Below are 21,796 nucleotides of genomic sequence, written 5' to 3' on the forward strand. Positions count from 1 at the left end.
GTTTAAAAAAGATCTCTCTACTGTCTCCATATACAGTAAAAAGAGTTCTTCATACACAGGGTCTGATCCTGCCTCCACTGAAGTTCATTTATTTGTAAATCATGGAAAAGAATTTCCTTTTATAGCGGGCCCAGCCACAAAGTTCCTATTTTCTTGAGCCAACAATCTTATCAACCACCTGCTTTGTGGATCTAGGGCTAGAAACTGCCTCTGAGTTTTTAATCTTGTGAAAAGGTGACTGGAACTAAGACTGCAAGGGGCTGGCCTGACTGCCCTGCCAGCTGGTCAGACTGGTTGGCTTTCCAGAAAAAAACCACTGCCAGCAGCTTCAATAAGCAACAATAAGCCCACACATCACACATTTTGAAAGAATGACATTGTGTATAAGAAAATGCACTGGAAATGTATAAACTGTTACATGATATAACTGCATAAAATGAACAGTGTTATTTAACAAGGCTTGATCAGATGGGGCTGTGCTGCTTACAGTGACTCGCGCCCCCCCTTTTTTGTACCAGTCTTTCTAAAGCCTCCCGGGAGGATTTGTGTAGGGTGGCACCTCCTCCTGAAGCCAGTTCTTACTGTTCGAGGATGTTACGAATAAAGAGGGAAGAAAACTCTGAGTTGTTCACTAGCAGCAAATAACTGTCTCATGCAGCAAGGTGGAGCTCCAGGTATTGCTTTTTCCGAGCCGTTTTGTTTCACACTCGCTGTTGTCTTCGGGGTACTAGAGGAGCGAAAATCTTCCACAGACAGGTCAGCTGCCCTGAATGAACACGTGCTTTGATCTTAGCGATGTCCTCAGCCGCAGGCACGTTCAATCCCTTCTCCGCCGTCCCTCCCTCTCTCCCGAGGTGGCTGTAAAGCCAGCAAAGCTGTGCAGAGAGGAGCCTCCAGCCAGCCCAGACGTGTGTCTGCAGCACTTTGTCCACAAGTTCTGCTTCTGGCAGGAGCAGGAGAGACGTTTGTGTGATTTCCCCAGTGCCTGGTGGGTGTCTGTGCTCCGTGCCCGCTATTTACTAGCACACTCCAGGAGTCAGAGCACCTTTCTGAAGCTTCTCTCTGTGCTCTGACCATCTCACCCAGATCCACTCAGACTTTTACATCCCACCGCGGACAGTAGGTGAAGCTGTTGCTATCCAAACTGCGCCTGAGAGCACCAGCAATGTGCACATTTGTTTGCCAGACAGCACACTTGAACTTGGGTAGCAGAGAACGATTTTCTTAGAATTGAATACTTTAGATGAGAGGCCCCAGAATCTCTGTTTTCTTTCTCTGTTGCCTTATTTGACATAATGTCACCCTCCTTTAAAGGCATATTTCAAGTTATTCCTGTCCTCTACTAGCTGGGGCATTCCCCAGGGAGTCCCTCACTGTTTGCTATCGCAGGCAAAATGCTGCCCTACGGGAGGAACAAAAACCAACCTGGTAGAAGAAGCATCTAATCCAAACGACCATCCTTAGCCCAGGAGAAATTAATTTAGACCTGAGCATCTTAAAAAAAAATAAATTTTAAGGGACACGTGCTAATTTAAATGATTTCTTCACCTGCAGTAGTAACTTCTTACTGTTTCCTTACAGCCAAATGTCTGTGTAACAGAAATGCCTTTGCTGAGCTCGTTGTCACAATCCCTACAGAACAAAGATTTCCTTCCCCTAAGAGTTTTTTCCCTGCATCTCAGAAAACATGGATGTTTTAAAAGACCTGTTGCCGATCATTCAGATGTCTCTGCAGGGAATATAGCATTTGTCATCAGGCTCAGATCTGGGGAAAGAGAAAGAGGCAAATGGCAGGGGAAAAAAGCTGCCCTCACTCTTCATGTTTCTGCCACCTTTGTTGAACAAAGTCCTTCTTTAATGACAGGATTGTGGCATTTTTCCACTTGCGTCAGTTTGTGGTGTGCAGTGTTTATCTGGAAACATTTGCTTTATAGAAGGGGATGTTTATCATTAATACTATTTGATTACTAAAGCACTGGCTCAAAGTTGAGCTGAGAAACCTCAGTGTAAATTCAGCACTTGAGCATGAGAGGCATTAGAATATGCAGGTTTCAAAACGGAATGTTTCATTGATGTGGCATAATTTTGACCTGACAAAGCACTACACAAAGATGTTAGGAAATACAAAGTGTCAACTATCAAGCAGAGGAACCCACTGAGTAAACCCAACAAAATAAAATCCCCAAATCCCCTGTCCAGGAGGCATAACTAGACCAGGCAGATCCTTGCCTGTGCCAGGGCAGCCACACAGTAGCAGCTCTAGTCACCTTGCACAGGCTGTGCTACAGCTGTGTTAAATCACCTAAGTGAATTCAGGTGATATCATCTGAAGCCACCAATAAATGAGCTCTGTTTTCTTCACCTGTGGGCATGAAGGCCTTCTGGCAACATCTTCTTTAGGAGGCAGCCCTTCATCTCACCCACCATCATAGCAGTTGCTATGAGATCCTCCTTTCCTGCTGCAGAGCTGTCCTTCAGCCTCACTGGCTTTCTGGTTCTATTATTATTGGTTTTATTTATTTATTTATTTATTTAAGCTTCTGATCTCCAGAGTCACAAAAGTAGTCTTGAAAAAAAGCCAATTGCAAGTCAGTAATGTGATATTTTCCCTGGGGAGGTGAAGGGTTGAAAACCATAGTTGTGGAAGGTGTGAATTACTGTGTTTGTCTATTTTTTTTTCACTATTAGAAAGGCTGGCTGCTCCTCTGCTACACTGCTGAACATAGTGCAAGACCTGTCAGAAGTGATCAGGCAACTCAAAGCTCAGTCACACAACCCCTTAGGGTGATTTACAACTTTTTCAGCCATCAGCTGGGCCAGGATCACCTCCTCATTCTGCTCTTGGCTCCCACCAGTGTTCCTGTAAAGCACTTTCCCTTCAGAACTTGTGTAGGTACGCACAGGGTGAGCTGCCACATTATTTGTTATTATATGTAATAATTTCAATCTAATGACAAATTTGGCTGAGTTGGTTCAGTGGATGAGCCAATTTAATGGCTCACTGCTGCCAAAACAGGGGGCTGCCTCCTTGCTCTGGGCTGGGGGGCCAGTTCTGCCACATGCCTGGCACTGCTGCTGGAAAACCACCGGGAAAGCCTCAGCTGATGTGCTGTGACTCACTGAACAAGGTGACTCAATCCGGGAACCGAGCTTTTACTCTTGAACACTTGGGTCCACTATGCAAATTCAGGCACTTCTGCAGTGCCTGAACTGTGTTCAGAGGGAAGGGGGTTGCTGGTTTCACTGCATTTCTCTAAAGAGGCAAAAATTGCCTTGTGGCAAGCTCTTGTGAAAGTCAGCGGAATTCAGGCTCTTTGGGCACTTTGGAAAAGCACTGCCCGGCATGCTGATTCCCACAGTCCCCTACTGCCACATCTTGGCAAATGCTACACTGCAGTTGCACATCATCGGTACAAAAATGTGCAGCATATTGAAAAGTGAAAATGTGGCAGAGTGTAAAATAAACAGAATTTGGTATTTAAGAGAAAAAAAACACCTAACAGTTGGGAAACTGGGCTGGACAGTTTTCTCCATTTCCATATCCCATAATTCAGACTCGTTATACATTTCCCCTTTTGCTGCAAATATTAATAAAGTGGCCGATGAATTTCCAGCCTGTCACATGACAGGTGGAATTCAGAAATCTTGACCCCAGCTGGTGGCAAAATATGTAGATGGGAAGGAAAGCACTAGAAGAAGCAGGAAAATGGAGAACTCTAAGCTAATCAGTTCTTTTAAAAAGAGGGTGACTACTATTCAAGTTGTAATTTATTGAGATAAAGGAACCATGAGTCACAGAAAGACTTAGGTTGCCTGCAGGGGAATGTTATTCTTTTTTTTTTCCCTCTTTTTTTTTTTTTTAAGAAGACCCTTGTGTGTGCATTTGCAGCTTATAGCTAAGAGGTTGGAGCTAGAAGCTAATCAGCCATTCTGTCTCCTATCTGCTGATCTGCTGGCGTTGGGGGAAGGGGAATGTGGGCAAACAGGCATTAAATTCCACTGGCAGGCGACGGGAAGGTATTCCTTGATAAGCAGCATCCAAGATGATGAGCCGTAAAGCAAAGCCCCTGTGAGGAAGCAGGGGAAGTGGCAGGGAAAGCTTTAGCCATCTGTCTCAACCCAGCCTTGCTCAATGCTTGCCAGAGCAGAGGTCACCACCAACAATAATAACCCTCAAGAAGCCAGACGTATGCTTTCCATTCACCAATAATCTACAAAGCGTCTTAGGGTGAAATCCTGGCTCCTCTGAAGTCAATGGGAGCTTTGCCAAGGACTTCAGTGGAGCCAGGTTTTCATCCCTGATAATTTTAAAGCAACCCCCAGGCTTAAAGATGAAACGACGGCATCCTGGGAGTGGGCGCAGGCTGAGGAGGGCAGATGGGGCTCTACCAGCAGTGCTGCTCTGAAAAGCTGTCAGATCTTACAGACAGGATGCCTCCACAATCCTGGAGCAATGCCAGGATGGACAGGAAAGGGGTAAAGTGGACAAGCAGGTAAGCACTTTTTAACTGCTGGGAAAGCTGGGGCATAGGACCCAAGTGATACTCTGACATAAAACCCAGTGGTGCTCCCACCTCTGTGTCCTCCTCACTTCTGAGATAAAGCATATAAAGTGAGTTATGTTGTTTTATATTATATCATACTGATTTTTTTTTTCTCTCTCCACTCCTTATCCAGCTATTCTCATGCTGGCCTGGAAGGTTGTCACCTGGTGGCACTCATCCAAAGTGAGGATTTTTCACACTTGACCAGGTACAATCGATCCACTGTTCATTTCAGTCACTAGGACCACCCAGCCTCTGTAATGTGCTGTGCCTCAGTTAGGCAATATTCTGTTTTTTCAGGACTCCTAACACCAAGTGTAGGTGCCTGCACCAGTGATGCAGAGGGGTTGGCCCTGGGCAGCGTGGTGGACAGCACATGGGGTGTTCAGACATGATGGCCATGGCAGGAGACAGGAACACCACCAGCAGGACATCACAAATTCAGCCCTGGACACTGGAACACTGGCCTGGAACACTGAAGGTGGCACAGTGGCTGTGGACAACTGCTGGGCATTTTTGTTAACAGGCTGGTGTAGGGGAGACTATGGGGACTTTCATCTGGCAGTGTCATGACTGGGGCCAACAGACCCCTGAAACATCTCCCTGTGAGACAGTCCTCCCCACATGGTGGAGGCTGCAACACGGACAGCCACAACCCCCTCCAGAAGCTGTGCAATGAGAACTTGGGAAGCTTGGGGAGAGGCAGGACATGAGGTGAGCTACCACAGCTTACTGACTCCTCTCACATCAGCTGAGCTACACTGCCTGACCATGTACCACACTCATCGTGTCACAAGTGCTGCATAAAGGTGTGCGACTAACTCTGTTTTGAAGAGCTTGGGCTCAGTGTGTTTCCCCTGGCACTGGTGAGGAACTGTGAGTGCACAGGAGCTGAGTCTGCCTTTATCACCAAAGGGAAGTGGAAGGTAAAAGATGGAGGTGGAGGGGTGAGGTACGAGCTGTGTACCTTCACAGGGAAGGAGCTATCAAAGGAACACACCTCCCTTACTCCGGCACCACTGTCAGACCCACCTCCCTGCTGAGTGCCCAGAACCATATCCCAGGAGCAGCATCCCACTCAGGCTACTGATGGATCTCCTTCCCCGGACGAACTCTGACTTCATTTTCCAGGGACTAGACTTGCTCCTGGCTGGAGCAAGTGTTCACCCAGCCAGGAAAAGAGATCTTCCCCCTTTGCCTTTAAACCCATTTCCCTCCAGGTTGCGATTCAGCCTTCTGGATTCACCGATGAAATCATCTGCTGATTTAACAGTGTTTGTGAATTTAAATGGGCATCTCTGGTGCACGTGTGTGCACACTGTGCAGTCACCCCCATCAGTGTGCACACTGCCCAGTCACCCCCAGCACAGCCACGCAGGCATTATCCCAAGCCCCACTTTCACACCAACTTCTTCCAGCGGGAAGAGGCTTCAGTTTCTCGGTGCCAGTGGCTGCATCGCTCTGCCCCTCTCTGGCTTTGCACAACAGCTTACTGCACGAATGTGCCACGAGGAAATGCGCACCAGCTCGGGCCCATCTCATCTGGATTAAAGATGTCTCTTCAGTTTCATAAGGCGAGGGAGAACTTGCGTTACCCAGAGCTCGGCAGCAGATCCGTGTGTGTGTTTTCCACCAGGCTGTCACTCGGACTGTTTCGCATTACGAGCCCTCAGTCTCACTCTGGCTGTCGATTTGTACTATTAAGCTCTGAAATACAGATCTCACATGCCAAGTTTCCACTTTCCTTCAGCAGCCGGGATCCACTGACAGCCACTAGGTACAGTCAGGCTTCGGCAAACCTGGGGGACACTTGTGCCTCTTCACTGCCTCCGTAACCACCCCATTTTGTGCTCGCTGCCATGCCTGGCACCAGGATCACAGCGATGGTGGCAGGAGGAGAGCCCAGGCCGAGCGATGACAGCTGAAGCACATCAGTGTTTTTATCTTCTCAGCATTTTGATTAGCCCAAGGAATGTTTGGGTTAAAAAAAAAAAAAAAAAAAGCACCACATTTTTTAAAAGCCACATGACAGTCCCACAGGCTGTTATGGCTTTATGTAATATGGAATAGGTCTGGATGATTTGCTGCATAACCAAGAGTATCAGTGTGATACTGGGTATTTATCAACGAGTGATTTCATGAGATGGAGGGGTTGTACCTCACTCTGACGTGCTCAGGGCAGCCCCATGGAAGTCCCTACCCCGCACGATCCCCTGAGCTGACTGTTCCTACTGCACTGCTATCACAGAACATGTTTGTGGATTGAAAATCCTTAAATCTGAAGGTTTGGGGTTTGTGGCTTTTGGTCACATCTTGAACAATATGCCAGTGCAATTATTTTAACCGTATTCCTGCCTGATTCCTGCATATTCACGGACAGTGGTTATCACTGGAAGGGAAAACCATCTGACTGGAAGGGTATGGGACATCATTCCAACTCATTCATGACCACAGCCTTCAGATGCACCAAAACATGCAAGAAACCTCCCACGAGCTCTAACTCTCCTCATGCCCCAAATGTGCCAGCTTTCCAGGTCGGGCACACTGTGGGCTGAGGCTCCCACGATCACCTCAGTCCCAGCTGGCACCGTACGCTGGAAGAACATCTCACCCTCACATTGCAGGAACCCTCCTGAGTACATTGGTCTCAGGCTGAAAATGTTTTGGAATACTTTTTCCCCATTTGAACCTTTTGGTACCAATTCAGCCTCCCAGCTCTGACACGCTCACACAGGCCATGATTGCTTGTATCCTCATTCTTATACGTAACCTTCCCAATTGTGAAGAACGACGACAAAGATTCCAAAACTCCCGTCTTTTGATAGGTGACTTTATTTATGCTTCAAACTGATTTGAGCTGTATTTGTTCTTGTTACACTGAGTTGTATCTTGAGCACTCGGAAAGAGGTCTGGTTCCCTCAGACTGGATGCAAAGATACTGACTTACAGCAAGTGATAATCCAAGCCTGACTTTCACGTATTTTCAAATCCACGTTACTTCTAAATTTGGGGGCCTCCCATCTAAGAGAGAATTTTTTCTCCATGGCACTGAGGCAGCCAGCAAGCAAGAGGAAGGGAAATAAGAGTGAGGAATGTCAAACCCCAGTGGCCCAAGTCCTACCAGGGACACACAGACCACTGAAGGGGATGTGTCACTTCAGTGCAGCTCTGTCCCAGGGGAGCAGTGGTGGCAGTCGGGACACAAGGTGCAGCTGTCTGTGGGACAGGGGTGTGGGTGCAGCAGTGGGGTGTCCTGGCAAAGCAGGGCTTGCAGAGGGGCAGGTCGGCACAGGGAGGAGGGGAGCAGGGTGTGGGGGGGACACGCTAGGCTGGAGCATGAGCTGCAGAAAGGGAGAAAGGAAAGGGGGGGAGCAAGGGGAGAGGACAGCAGGGGAGGGAGGCAGGGCAGTATAAAAGCATCCGACACATACCTCTCCCGACACAGAGCGAGGGGGCGAGAAAGTGGGTCTGGAAGCAGCAGCAGCAGCAGGAGCCAGGAGGCGCGGCGGCCGCTTGCAAACACGCACGCACGGTGGCAGGAGAGAGTGCGGCGCTGCCCCTGCCAGCCCTAGGGCACTGGAGGGAAGAGAGAGGAGAGATGGAGCCAGGTATCCAGCTCCCCGGGAGGACAGCGGGCAGCTGAAGCTTTTTGCAGCCCCTCGCCCTCCGCGCCCCCATTCCATTTCCCACGGCCGAGCCAGGAGGTAGAGAGGAGGAGGAGGAGGAGGAAGGGGGTCCGGAACCAGCGATCTGCCCCTCTTTTCCCCAGGGGAGCTGCAGCCGCCCCGTCGAGGTCTGCGAGCGGGCGGGGGTAGCGGTGCCACCCCCGCCGTGGGGACGCGGGACAGAGCGGGCCCGGCGGGGCGGGCAGGGCAGGGCAGGGCGACGCCTCGACGGGCGTCGCGAGGGGAGGGGGGAGCGGCGGGGCGGGCGAGGACACGGCGGCGGGAGGGGGGGAAGAAGCTGGTCCAGGGGCCACCCCCATCCCCGCGCGCGGAGGGAGGCGATAGCCCCGAGCTCTCTCCTCCCCTCGGAGCGTCCCGGCTTCCCCGCCATGTGAGACTCGTCCCCGGCCCCCCCGCTTCGCCCTCCCTCCCTCCTCCCTCTCCCTCGCACACACGCTGCCGGCTCCCCCCGTCCTCGCAGCCTCTCCCCGCCGGCCGCCGAGCCCCGCTGCTCCGCGCCGGCCGCGGCTCCCCGAGGCGGCGGGGGCTCGGCCGCCCGCTCCCTCGCTCCGACGGCCCGCGGTGCCTCTGGGCTCTTGCAGGGCCGCCCGCAGAGACGCCGCCGGCCCGCGGCCCCGCCGCGGGTACCTGCCGCCCGCCGCCGGGCACCGCCGGGACTCTGGCGGCCGCCGCGCCGTCCCGCCCCGACGTGGCTCCGCCGTGGGGCGGCGGCCCCCGCTGCTGCTGCTGCTGCTGCCGCCGCTGCCCCGCGCCCGCCGCCCGCCCCGCCGACGCCGAGAGCGCCGCGGTCCCCGCCGCCCGTCCTGCGGCTCCCGGGGCCGCGGCCGGGGCCGCTCCGGCGGCGGCGGCCCCGGTGGCGGCTGCGGCGGCGGCCGCCGCGGCTCCTCCTCCGCCTCCGCCTCCTCCGCGGCCGCCGCCGCGGGGCCCTAAAGCCGCCCGGCTCAAGAGGATGGTGCGGCTGGCGGCCGAGCTGCTGCTGCTGCTGGGGCTGCTCCTGCTCACCTTGCACATCACCGTGCTGCGCGGCGGCGGGGAGCCCCACGCCCCCACGGGCGCCGGCAACCACAGCCAGCGGCAGGTGAGTGCCGCCCCGCCTCCCCCAACACACACCCGCATCCCCCGGGGCCGTCGGGGGCGGACGGGGCGCGGGGCCGGCCGGGCTGTCGGGAGCCGCCGCCGTGCACCTGCCCCGGCCGCTGCCGCCTCCTCCTGCCCCCTCCTCCTGCCCCCTCCAGCCGCGCTGTCCCGACCCCCAGGGTTCCCCCGCCCCAGGGCTTTCCCTGATGGTCCTCTGCCCTCTTTGCCTTTACACCGTCGAGGGCAAAGCTCCCCGAGCCGCGGTTCGACGCCGCGCTAGAGGCGTCGGGGCGGCTCCTACGCGTGTCACCGCTGTGTCGCAGGTGGGTTGCAGGGACGACGACACTTGGGGAGCGCTTCTGGGGCAAGTGAGGGATGGAGGCGTATCCCACCCAGGGCACCGCTTTGTGAGGGCACAGCATTCCCCAGAGCGAGAGGGGAACACACAAGTGTATGGTGATGGGAAATACCAGAAGAAATCGTGTGGCTTTCCTTGGAAAACATCAAGAGACGGGTTGACATTTAGTCCTGAAATAGCTGCGAAACTTAGGGTCATAGGTGCTTGTGACCTAGCCAGCCCATTCCAGTCTTCTGATCCCATGCAACCCGACGGTATATTATGTCCAGCAGAGATAAAGGACTTTTTTTATTCTGTTTCCTTACTTTCGCAGGTGATACTTTTTTATTCAGTATCACACGTTGCCATTCATTTGTAATGGTTGGAGACAGTGATCAAAGCCATAGAATCATCAACCTCCCCAGGCAAATCTCCCATCAGCTGCATGGGCCCTGACCAACTTTTTTTACCCTGCATCCAAGTGTTAAAGAAAACTCAACCACCAAGTTGACAGAAAATGTATAATTATTATCACCATAAATTTACGTAAACTGCTCTATCATCCTGGAAAGAATCATGGTCCCAGCAGGGCACATTTCCATAAGGCACAAGGAGAATTAAGGAGAGACCAGGCTGTAGTGGTCACTCTGTTTGCACAAAGTGAACCCACCAGCTGCAGGAGGGAACCCAGATCTGCAGGCTCAGCATCCCAGTCACAAACTGGAGTCAGTTCTTCTTAACTCAGAATACCTCCTGCTGGACTTGGTGGGAGTCCTGCTTGGGAGTGCTCAGCACTTTGGGTAAGGCCCCACCTGTCTCTCTTTTGAGCCACAGTTTTATCACCAGCTCGACATTCCAAGATTTTTTTTCTTTTAATATCTGCAAGATTTTTGGTCATAATGTTTTATAAATGATGCTTTCTTTCCTCACGGGCACTTGAAATGCCTTTTGACATGATGTTCCTTGGAAAAGTAAATTTGGAGAGGTTTTTTATGAGGTGTTTGCTATCATTAGAATAACCCTGAATTTGCCTTTTCTTGACAGGCTTGTAACATAATGAGGGAAACATCTGGGCAGGTGGCAGGTGATGCCATTTCCCCAAGGAGCTCCATTTAGAGCACTGTTGTAAGGTTAGGGTGAACCAAGAGGAAAGTCATCCTCAGATAATTAACCTGGATTATTGTCATTGTAGTCGGTTGTCTCGTGAATATCTGTTAATTATTGACTTCAAGAATTTTTTCTGTCCAGTGATTTTTTTTACAGATTACTTTAATCAACTCTGTGCCTTTAAGCATCGTGATAGCTTTAACAGTTCATATTTTCATTGTGTTTTGCCATTTGTAGAATTGAAATTTTTATATACTTCCCAACTGAATTGATTCTGCAGTTATGCATTTGAGAGAGTGTGTCTGCACAAGACATTACGGGGGGAAAGGATATTGATTAGAGCAATCGGTTAAACAGATGGAAGCCTATCAATTTTTTTGCTTTCATGACTTCCATGGATTCTATTTCTAGCTGGAAAATCTTGTAACCTGCTTTAGGAAGTTGCACTCTGACAGGCAGATACTTCCATTCAGAGCATCATAATATAGATCTCGATGGCAAGTTTGCACTGGGATCTCCTGATTTTGGTGGGATTTGGGGCTGTATCGTGGCACATGCTGAAGTGAAACGCAAAATCCTAGTGCCCTGCACTCCAAGCTAGAGAATCAGTGTGGAAAACAAAACTGCACAACCCCAGACTTGTCGACAAAAGCACTTAGAAATCTCTCAGGTTTTTTCTGTCTTAGTAGGTCTGTGGAGAGAAAAGATCGGAAGAAGCGATTAGGTCACTTCTCATGAAAGAGTAATCTTTGCAGCAACTGTTTATAGATGTCTTTTGACATGGCAAATTTGTATCAAAAGCCCCTCAATTATCAATACGTGGTATTTTGGGGGGCTTAGGCAGTCAATTTGCACAAATGAAGTGGTCAGAATTGGGTCGTTTTTACATAAAACAGATTCAGGAGGAATCCTTAGTAATCTTAAAATATTGTTGAAGATTTAAATAGTTTAAATATAGACCTGTAAGCATTTTGAAGTCTGATTCATTAAGGGAGGAAGAGCTGCTGTTTCTCCCATCCCTTGGTCCTTCAAATGAAGGAAGGATTTTGGAGGATAGGTTTTGATTTCTTTTGGTCTTTCAATCGTGTTGACCCCTGCAATTAATTAGACTGATAGATGAAGGAAATACAGAAAAAAATCCCTTCGATCCTAAAATTAAACAAATCGTTTCTTCCTCACTCTGATTTTTCCTTTTGGTGCCCTTCCCCGCTCTGTGTGTGTCTCCAGAGATCCCAGATGTCTGGGATTGTCTTGTGTCACTGTGTCTTGTTGCAATGGAGCAGCGCTGAGGAGAAAATCCTAATGTACTCCTCTGGTCCTCTTTGGGATGGGTGAGATACAGGCACAGGCTCCCTCAGTTCACTGCTGCAGAAATGGTTGCTGGGCCTGCTGGTAGAATTGGGTTGTGGTAGTGTAAACTAACACAAGATGGGAAATCCAGACTGGAGCTGTAAAATATCTCACAGTCTTGAGTTATGAGAGGGAATCAACCTTGTGTTTCTCAATCAGATTTTATTCCCTTTCTTCCAAAGAAAAAAAAAAACAAAAAACAAAAACAAACAAAACAAAACAAATCAAAACAAAACAAAAAAAAAAAAAAAGGAGATTCGAAGAGGGAGGAGATTTTGGGGTTTTTTTCTGGTGAGATTTCTAGGTCTAATTTAATTAGCATCCAGAATCTGTTGTGGAGTATATTTGTGAATTAAGGAAGTACAAACTTTTGCTTCTGAAGAAGAGCAAGTGAAGTTGTATTAAGAGATGGAAAAGTGCTGCTTTGGTATGTTTTTGTCTTTTTACATAGTTCTGAAATGAAGGGAAGGCTTGAACATAAATTTTGGAAGACATTTGTAATACTTTACGATGCTCTAAAATTTGTTCTTTCATTCTGAGAGAAAATATTTCATCGAGAAGTTTATTCCCCTCACTTCTAATTTTTCCATAGCAGGCCTTGCACACCAAGAAAAACAGCATTCCCACACCAAGAAAAATGACCTTGTAAAATGCAGTAACAGAGCCACCAACAATATATGCCATAGCACATGAAGTCAGACTCTCCACTGCGGTCCTTGCAGCAGTATTACATTAGCCTGAAGCTCGGTAATTGTGCTTAAAACTGGAGCCATGTAAGAGAACATAATTCGAAAAGGAGCACAGTGCTGAAAACAGATTTTTCCCTTTAATCGCCCTTCTCCTGTCCTTGCCCCCCTCCTCAATGAGCATGTTAGCAATTACAGCGTGTCAGAAACGTTCCCTGAGCCCTACCAGGAGAAACACATTCTGCTGCTTACAAATGGTTGCACAGGAGTTGCTCTCCAAGGCTCGTGAGGAGCCCTTTACGGAGCTGAGCTCTTAGATTTTCTCTGAAGGTCCACAGCTCAATGCCATGAGAGGCTCAGCAATGGTGTGTGCTGTCTGCTGCCTTTGTTGGGGTGCACTTCACTCTTTTCAGGGCCTGTGCGTTCTTGCTGACCCTTGCTCTACACTCAGGCAATTTGCAAAACGATCTCCAGTCGGATACAGTGGCATATTTCAGCTTTCTGGCTTCCTCGGTTAAGTAGGACTCAAGCTGTTTACTTTGGGAGAGTTTTAGACTGAGTTTTTTTAAAGCTTATTTGAGCTCTGGAGCTTTACATTTGGTTAGTTCTAATAGGAACCGATCGTCTAAGTCGTCCTTGAAAAACTGTCGACTCCACGTTCTGCATTCCCGTTTTCCAGACTGGCCTTAGCCTATGTGAGATGCCAATAAGTGGATGTACATCGTGTGTTTAATACGAACACTAAATCCTTCTCTGCCTTAAGAGCAGTTCAGATGAATAACTTTCAGAGCAGGTGGCTTGTGAATGAGGCAGACTGATCCTCTGCAAACCAAAATCTCTTTTGGTGAGGTGGTTCCTCATCGCAGAAGATCCTGTTCCGTGCTTTTTGGCAGGGACAGTAAAACCTGCCTGGTCTCAGCAGGCTTTGCTGTGCAGGCTCTTAGCTAAAGCTCACCCTTTGGCATATGTTCCTCCAGTTGTGCACTAAGCTTTAGGAATGACTTAGACCATGTGCAGTTCATTCTCTCATCTCCCAAGGGAGAGAATTATGTGTGCTCTTTAGTGGTTTTGCTAGTGGGCTGTGGCTTGTTCCAGGATCGAGGGGGAGAGAAGAGTCATTAGCTTACGTGTGCTGCTGCTGCATGCATGGAAGCAAAGGATAAAACGGGAAACAAGGATGAAGGACTGAGGTTGCTGCACTGAGCAGAGCACCATTTTCTGGCATCCATTGCTCCCAGGAGAGATTCTTTCACCTTTCCAGCTTAGCTCCAGGAAAAACTCCAGAAAGTATTAATTAAACTTCATACTTATCACTTTAATTAATTTCCTAGCAAACTAAAGCATCTTTGGTGGAAAAGGGCTACCACATCTTCAGGGTAGGATCTGACAAGCTTTCTAGTATCTTAGACTACTGCAATAATTCAGAACAGGGATCCAAGAATATTGTATTTAGTTATGGCTGCAAGGAGCAATGTTAGGCAGGTACAAAAGGAACTTCCTGCATTAAATTTGACCAAGATGTTTGGATGAGGCATATTTTGCTGAGCATCTCTTCAGCTCAACAGCTAACAGTTACTGTACTGTTCATCTTGGGTCACCACTGATAAATACCTGGCATTAAAATCACAGGGTGCCTCTCAATTTTGTCTCTGTAACTATAGCTCAGAGAAGATTTTTCCCAGTGTTTTATACTGAAGAGGAGTATACAGATTTTATGATTTGAGCAAGATTTAGGATCATTTCCCTTTATAGTATTGGGCTATTTGTGTGAAAAAAAGCAGAATGGGCGTTGTTCTAAATTCTAAATTCTGGGCCATCGTGGTGTTCTCATGTCCATTCCCATGGGCCTCGAGCCAGCCACAAACCACAGTGACTACTACAAGGAGAGAGACATTCCCAGAGACATTCCTCCTTTAGCCTTTCTCTTCTCAGTCCATCCTTACCTGTGTGTGAAGGGAGTGGTTAAAGGGAAGCCTGCTAACAGGGATTCTGAGCCCTATGGTGGCCAGAGGGCTGACTTATGGCAATTCAAGGAGTGCTGGGTTTGAGACTGGTCCCTGGGAAAGTAACCCAGGAAAGCTGTAAGGATCACCCTTGATGACAATGAGAGTGGAGAGGCCAGGCATGGGTACAGAGAGGTCCTGGATGGAGCTGGGTTGGTACTTTCCACATTGGTTCATCTAACTGGGACAGTCAGCACTAGTTCTGGAGTAGCTTTTACTTTGTGGTCTTTGTTGATTGTGTAGGGAAGTTTATTCTCCACAGAATGACACCGTTGGTCCATCACAGCTGTAACAGTGATACAACCACGCTGCTGCTGACCCTTTGCTCTTACGTGGTTGGCACAATCTCCTCCAGCTTTGGTTGTCAACCCTTAGGTTCAGTCAAATTTCCCAGATCTTTCCTCTCCTGATTCCAGCTGTCCACAGAAAACAGGAAGCCTAGAGCTGAAGCTCTGCTGTTTGTTTTTATGACCCCAACAATTTCATCATCTTTGTGCTGTCTGGTGCTGGTCACTGTGTACTCCCTCATGATTTTTAACATACACCTTATGACCTGCTAATAGGTAACTGAGCCCCAGTACTTAAAGGTTCAGCATACTAAGCTTTTCCACACCTTGCCCTGCTGTGGAATTCCTTTGCTGGGGAGACATCTGTTTAACCAATCCAGGTTGTGTTGAATATAAATCGGGAAGCGTGGTTTGAATTCAGCATTGTTCTTTTGTCTCTACTCACATCTACGACACCTGTGTATTAGTAATCAATGCTGAACTGTCCCAAGACGGTGGAAAAGATCTTCAAAGAAAACAAGGAACAGTGAAAGAATGATTGATTAGGTGAGAACTCCGGCTGCGTTGTGTCACACATCTGAAAACTTCACAGAAAGTGAAGTGCAGAAGTCAGTGGTATTGATAATGATGCAGATGATGCAGGCTTTGCCTGCCACTTAATACATACACTAGGCATGTTTGAAAAGCTTTCTAAAATCATATGGCACAGAGATAGACATGACTTCGGAAAACCGAGTCACTGACATGTATTCCGGTGGGAAGGAAAAATCAGTTTGAAAGCCTCTTTTTTTAAGATGCACGGGTTTGTAAATATTCATGCTTTAGGATTTCTCATTTGTTTTCTTTCGTTATGTAAAGGTGCACAGAATGCAAGTAACGGTAGGAAGTTATTTTGCCATGCTTTTCTTGTGCTAACATTTTTCTGTGCCACTTTAAAATCTTGAAATGCACTCATACTTCAAATATATATGCAGACAATTGTTTCCTTACACAAGCATAAACCTCAAAAATTGAAGCAATTTAGTTTTTCTTTGTGCTTGCATCCTGAAAGTATAGTGATAGACTAGACTTGGCAGGTTTAGCTGTCAAAGTTGGTTGCTCTGTGCTCTTCTGTGTGTTTTTGCCAGTCCTCCTTGCAAATGTGGTATTACCCAGTTGTGCTGGGTAATTTTTTTTCTGTTCAACGTGTTGGTTAGTGGTTGTTTTGCCCTTTTGTTACGATTCTTATCTTGCTATCTGCTTTAAGACTACACTAATTAACAGCTCTTTGGATTGACTAAATAATGTTCTTCATAAAGGATGACTTTTTAGAAGCGTTATTTTTCAGTGGGAGTGGGCCTTTTTCTTATTTTATTTTTAAAATCTCAACCCTGGCTTATTGATGTTGAGATTCCAGCCTTGTGGTGTAGCTTGTGAACGATGTGTAGTGTAAAAAGGGTCTCCAGCCTGAATGGAGGCTGTAGGCACTGTCACAAGTGAATAATGGAGCGTAACTTTAAAGAGAAAAATACAAAGTGCTTTAGTAAGAGGCAGAAGGAAGCATTAAATGATGCAGTGGTTATTAATGTTGCACTTTAAGACCATTGTGCCTATTTTACAAGTTTTGAAGACAGTAAATGCCAGGCTAAATTCATAGTAGAGATGAATAACATTTCCAAGAAGTAGCGTAGTGAGCTCATTGATACACCAGCAAGAGCAGAATGTTTCCAGTGTTGGTATTTCCATGTACTTTTGATTTGAAATACCAGAAAAAGAAAGAAAACAAAGTAAAATGTAACTTATTATTGTAATAAGGGATGGCTCACCACAGCGGTCGGTTGTGTGGCACTGTAATGCTTGGTTAGAGGAGCTGGTGTGGGCGGTACTGGTAAGCAGTTCCTTTATCCTTTTGTCCTTGTTTTTCAGTGCTTGGAGAACTCATGGCTGTGGGTCATATCTTTTTTATTCCTCTCTTCTAGCAGTCAGCAAGATGAAAGCGGGCCTGGAGTTGTTCGCCTCCAAGCTTTTAACGTTATGGAGGTGTTCCTAAAGATGAGAGAGGAAAATCAGAGGTGAAATCTTTCTCTCAGCACTCTTGGTGGAGTTAGTGTATGTTGAAAGGAGAAGCTCAAACATCCCTTGACTGTTATGCCGCTGCGCTAGACCTGCGATCTCAGCGTGTTTAAATTGATCTTGCTCCACTGACTTCCACAAAATCAGTGCCTTGTGCTGGCTGCATACCCAAGATCCTCTTGAATATGAATCTTTCACAGCTCAGTTTTTCTACAGAACTGATATGCACATACTACAGGGGACCCCCATACCTAAAGGCAAGCTGGGCTTTGGCGTGCGGCTTTCTTCCAACTGCATGAATTAATTCCCATCTCTTATGTTTCAGTGTTAGTTTCATACCCATCCTGGCCTGTTTATTCCACAATAGTTGCTCTTCCTTGGGAATTGAACATTTCCTCTTTGCCTGCATGGCTGTTGGGATCAGTACTTGAGTACTCAAACCATTTAGTACGGTGTAAGTATCTATAAAAACCACCCAAATAGCGTGCCCCAAAAGTGCGTTCCTCCCTTTCTAGGGAGCACTTACTGAGTCCATGTTGTCCATGGGCCAGGTTTAACTTCCACAAAGCTTCCTTTGGGCATCTTGCCTTTGCATTCCCATTGAGTTGGGCACTCAGTTATTGAACAACTGAATATTGTCATTGAAACACTTTTTTTCCTGTGTGCCAGGAATGCTGAGTAGGAGGTGAGGCTCTTGCACCAGACGAGCTTTGCTGTAGGATGTGATGGAAAGAGGAGGTGACTGAAGACAGAGCATATTGTAACAGACAGAGCAGTGAAGAGGACCTAATGATAGAATGGCTATCTTTTTTAAGCTAATACTTCAAAAATTAGCTTTGGTGTCTTTATTGCCTTAGAAGTAACCCAGCAGCAGCAGTGTTTGCCGTGAGGAAACTATAATTACTCCACTGGAACCAGCTGCTAAAGTTTACTATGGGTGTAACAAAACATAAATTTGCCTGGTTTTACCTGCCACATACATACATCAGTGCAGGATTCTAAAATCTGTATGGGATTGGTCTAGATATAACACTAGTAACCAGATATTTACTAATGTCTCTTTGCACAAGTTACCCAAAGAAACAAAAAGGATTAATAGTTTAAGTAGTCTAAAACAAACATAAAAAAATAAAAACCATAGCTACTTAATGTGGATTCTGTAATGCTACACTATACTCACCACCTACATTATTTGAGTTGGTTATACACTATTTAATTTCATAGCCAGAAATTATTTAGCCTCTATTTAGCAATACAACAGCAATAAAACTGTCCCTGACTTTAATGTCTACAGCTACAGCTCTCATCTCTGAGAGCGTCTCTGGAAGTTACCTCAGTAATCAGACTGGAGTTTTTAAGATGCCATGTGTATATTGGGCATTTTGTGCTGCTGATTTTAAGATTCTCTGGACTGAAGAAGTCTGTAAAGGTTCACTGCACAGAGCAGGCTGTAACAAAGCAGTTAACGATTCTTGTGACATGAATGCTGCCATTTCAGTTTATTTGAATGACACTGGCATTCTGAATTAAATATATCACTTTTTATTAGTTGGTTGGGTTTGGGTTTTTTTGAAACCAGCTCAGTATTAGGCATGGGTCTGCATCTTAGCTAAACTATAACCTAGCCAGCCCATGCCTTTTGCCCTGAGGAGTGCCCGGGGTTTTTCTAAACATGTAACCACAGTGATATTTTTATAAAGGAATGTTCACCTCATGGGATTTTTTGAAGGTGTTCTATTTTTTTTTCCAAGTTACAGCTTCACTTTATTGTACATGATGTCCAATAAAAAAGATATATGTCTGCGATTGGACTTTGAAAAAGGGCCATGGTGCCTATTCCATTTAAAGGGAATGAAGTCAAGCAGTAAATTTGCTGGTCGCCCTTTTCATATTGACTGTATCTCGGCCAGCAGTTGGTCTTTGATGTTGTAACAATAGAGCAAAGACAGAGGAGGAGGAGGATTAGGACCTCTATAATATAAAAACAAGCCTGCATTCATCATGATTTTTATAGAGCACAGTGCTTGTCTATTGGAGGTTTGCAGTATAGACTGCATATAATGGACTGCAGAAGAGTGCGGCAATTCTAGCATTTGCAGGTGGTTTACAATTCATCCATCATTGCTCCTACCATCTCTTCTTAATTCAGTCTGTTTAGGCATTCAGCATTTAACTTTTCCTATGTTCTTATTCCTTCCTACAATAGGAAAACAGATGTTTGTCAGGACAGAGCTTCTGGAGTATCGTTTTCCATTATAGGGGTTGATTGTTGTGTTCTTTATGAAAGGCTTGCTGCAGCTGGCCAGTGGAGTATCTATTCCTCACCTTGTGCTTTAGAGTCCAAGCTTTTATTAGGAAAGAATAGAGGGGTGGATATGCATATGTCTAACATTTTGAATATATACCTCAGAAGGGACCTAGGGCAGCCACACTGTGCCTGTGTCTTCAGGCGTGCCAGAACAACAGTGCCAAAGGTTTCAAATGAGCTGTTTAGCCTGATAAAGTCCTGGAGCTTCTGATATGCATTTAAATGGTAGCAGCACTAGCTCCCGACCCAAACATGCAGGAGGAAAATGCTCATCCACTTCCTGAAAATGTTTAAGGTACCAAATTGCTCTGAGCGCTGGTGGGAGCAGGTAGGCTTTGCGTTGTGAGCAGAGCTTGGAAAGGGCAGAATAACCCATCATGTGCTGTTGCAGCCATGTGTGTACTGTAGCAGATATGGAAGGCAGGATGAGTGGAGTGTTCCCAGGGATGCAGTGATGGCAGCAGCAACGAGCCTGCTGCAAGGGGACCCATCTCAGAAGCCCAGAGGCAGCTCTCAGGAAATCATCCAGGGATGCATCAGGTGAAATTGCTTTACTGCACCCAATTCCAGTGGCTCTTGCTTAAGGCATGATCCTGAAGTGTCCCAACAAGGCAAAAACACCTGGAATCTTGTCTACCAGACTCCAAAGACACCTGACCTAAGGAAGGGAAGGGGTGTAGGGGGGAAGCCAATCTGTAGTTCATTTGACAATGCAGTACTTGATTTAGGGTTGGATCGTGTGCCTTCTGGGTGTTCAGGTTAGACCTGTGAGTCCAAACTCATGAACGAGTCACTGCTTGCCAGCTGAGCTGCACTAGCTCCTTAGATGTCTTATCCCACCTTCATCCCACAAAAAATATGAGGTCACTTTTATCAGTAAGTCAGCACCGAGCAAACAGACCCTGCCCAGAGCTCTCACCAAGGTGACAGTGTTCTGTCCTCAGCCACGGTAATTTTTGGTCACCAAAGGCACAGCTCGTCAGTGAGGAATTGTTTTTTTTAGTTAACATCTACCATGATGGCCATTAGAAAGGGAACATCTGGTGCAGAAAAGGCACACGTGCTGTTTGTGTGCTCTGCTCTATGTCTCCTTCATCGACCCCAGATACAGCAGTGTCTGAGCTGTTTCTGCTTTCCCCAGCTGATGAAAGCAAACCACGTAAGGCTCAGCCGGTATAAGGTGGGAGTTCTGGCTAGTTAGAGGCATCACCTAGTGTTTAAAAGGGTTTGCCCTTGAGAGATCAATAGCTCTGAAAAAGCTGCTGAAATCCTTCAGTGGCAGTGAATTTGATTCCTGCTCTTCTTTGATCTGGCATTCATGGCTTTGCGAATAATGTAGATCAGAGCTGCCTTTCTCACCTACCCATCCCTCTTTCTTCTTCTCCTGTCTGTCTCCTAAGAGGATCATTTTTTCATGTTCTTAGACTCTGACTGTCTTAACATCAAGATAAAATGAACTAATTATCTGCATAACATCAGAGTAAGGGCCAGATTAATACCACCTCTCTGATTTTTTTTTTCTTTATCCTATTTAAGTATTCCCACAATAAAATACAAGATGAGTATGCAGCTGAAATCATGTGTTTGCACATGGACTAAGTGGGAAAAAAGAGCTGCATATACCAATTCCCTGATATGCACTGCTGCCATTGATGAAAGGAGCCACAATTACACTGTAGTCAGGTTATAAACACCATAATACTCCCATGACAATTATTGCAGTTGCTTGTAAGAGCTGTATGAGGAGAAAATATACGTATTTATCTCTCTATCAGAGTTAAATAGCTGGAAGTGAGTTCCGTGTCACAGCCTAAAAGGAATTGCTCTTCCAACCTGCTCTGCAGTGCTTCTCCTGTATGTGCTTTGGGATCTCTCTTTGTACAGAGCTGTTCTCCCTCCCTAGGATCTGGCATGTTCACCATCTCTGTGCCCCACCAGAGGAGGTGAGGATATCTCAAACCTGAACTGCTTATCTTTCCTCTCCTACCTTGCTGCTGTGTCAGGCTGCTGGGACTAATCTAAAGATGCATTTGGCCTGCTCCATGCAGTTTATTGTCAGTGGCGTCTGGGTGGCTTCAGGCACATGCTAAGATTATAACAAGTTTGAAAAATAAAACCATTTATCCTAAAAATAGCTCAGAACTAACTAGTGATCATGGGGCGGAGGGGAGACAGAAATGAAGATATTTTCATTTCACGTAAGTGTCAGATTCAAAAGCATCTGCCTTGTTCAGTGCATGTATGGTATTCATTTCCTGTCTGCAGTCGATTGGAATGCCCCCCGAGTCGTTTGAAATTGAAAATCGAGTCATGCTTCTTTAATCAGCTCTAGGAAATAGCCCTCTCCCTTACTGTTCTA

General features: G+C 46.9%; 1 protein-coding gene and 1 long non-coding RNA gene across 3 annotated transcripts in view; one reads left to right on the top strand and one right to left on the bottom strand.

Moving 5' to 3' along the window:
* Window positions 1-7,358: 7,358 nt before the first annotated feature.
* Window positions 7,359-9,092, bottom strand: LOC135410788 (uncharacterized). Of its 2 annotated transcripts, none has more exons than XR_010428880.1 (3): window positions 8,858-9,092; window positions 7,976-8,120; window positions 7,359-7,760 (listed from the first exon to the last, which is right to left on the bottom strand). It is a non-coding gene; the product is annotated as an uncharacterized LOC135410788 (long non-coding RNA). The 2 variants fall into 2 exon arrangements; XR_010428879.1 differs by having other exon boundaries at window positions 7,359-7,885.
* ISM1 (isthmin 1) overlaps window positions 8,269-21,796 on the top strand; it is a 41,063-nt gene continuing 27,535 nt past the window's right edge. The window contains exon 1 of the mRNA XM_064647555.1: window positions 8,269-9,308. Within this exon, the coding sequence (XP_064503625.1) occupies window positions 9,180-9,308 (129 nt within the window). The 5' untranslated portion in view covers window positions 8,269-9,179. The remainder of the gene's footprint in view (window positions 9,309-21,796) is intronic.

This window comes from Pseudopipra pipra, chromosome 3 (genome assembly GCF_036250125.1).
Source record: "Pseudopipra pipra isolate bDixPip1 chromosome 3, bDixPip1.hap1, whole genome shotgun sequence".
NCBI lineage: Eukaryota > Metazoa > Chordata > Aves > Passeriformes > Pipridae > Pseudopipra > Pseudopipra pipra.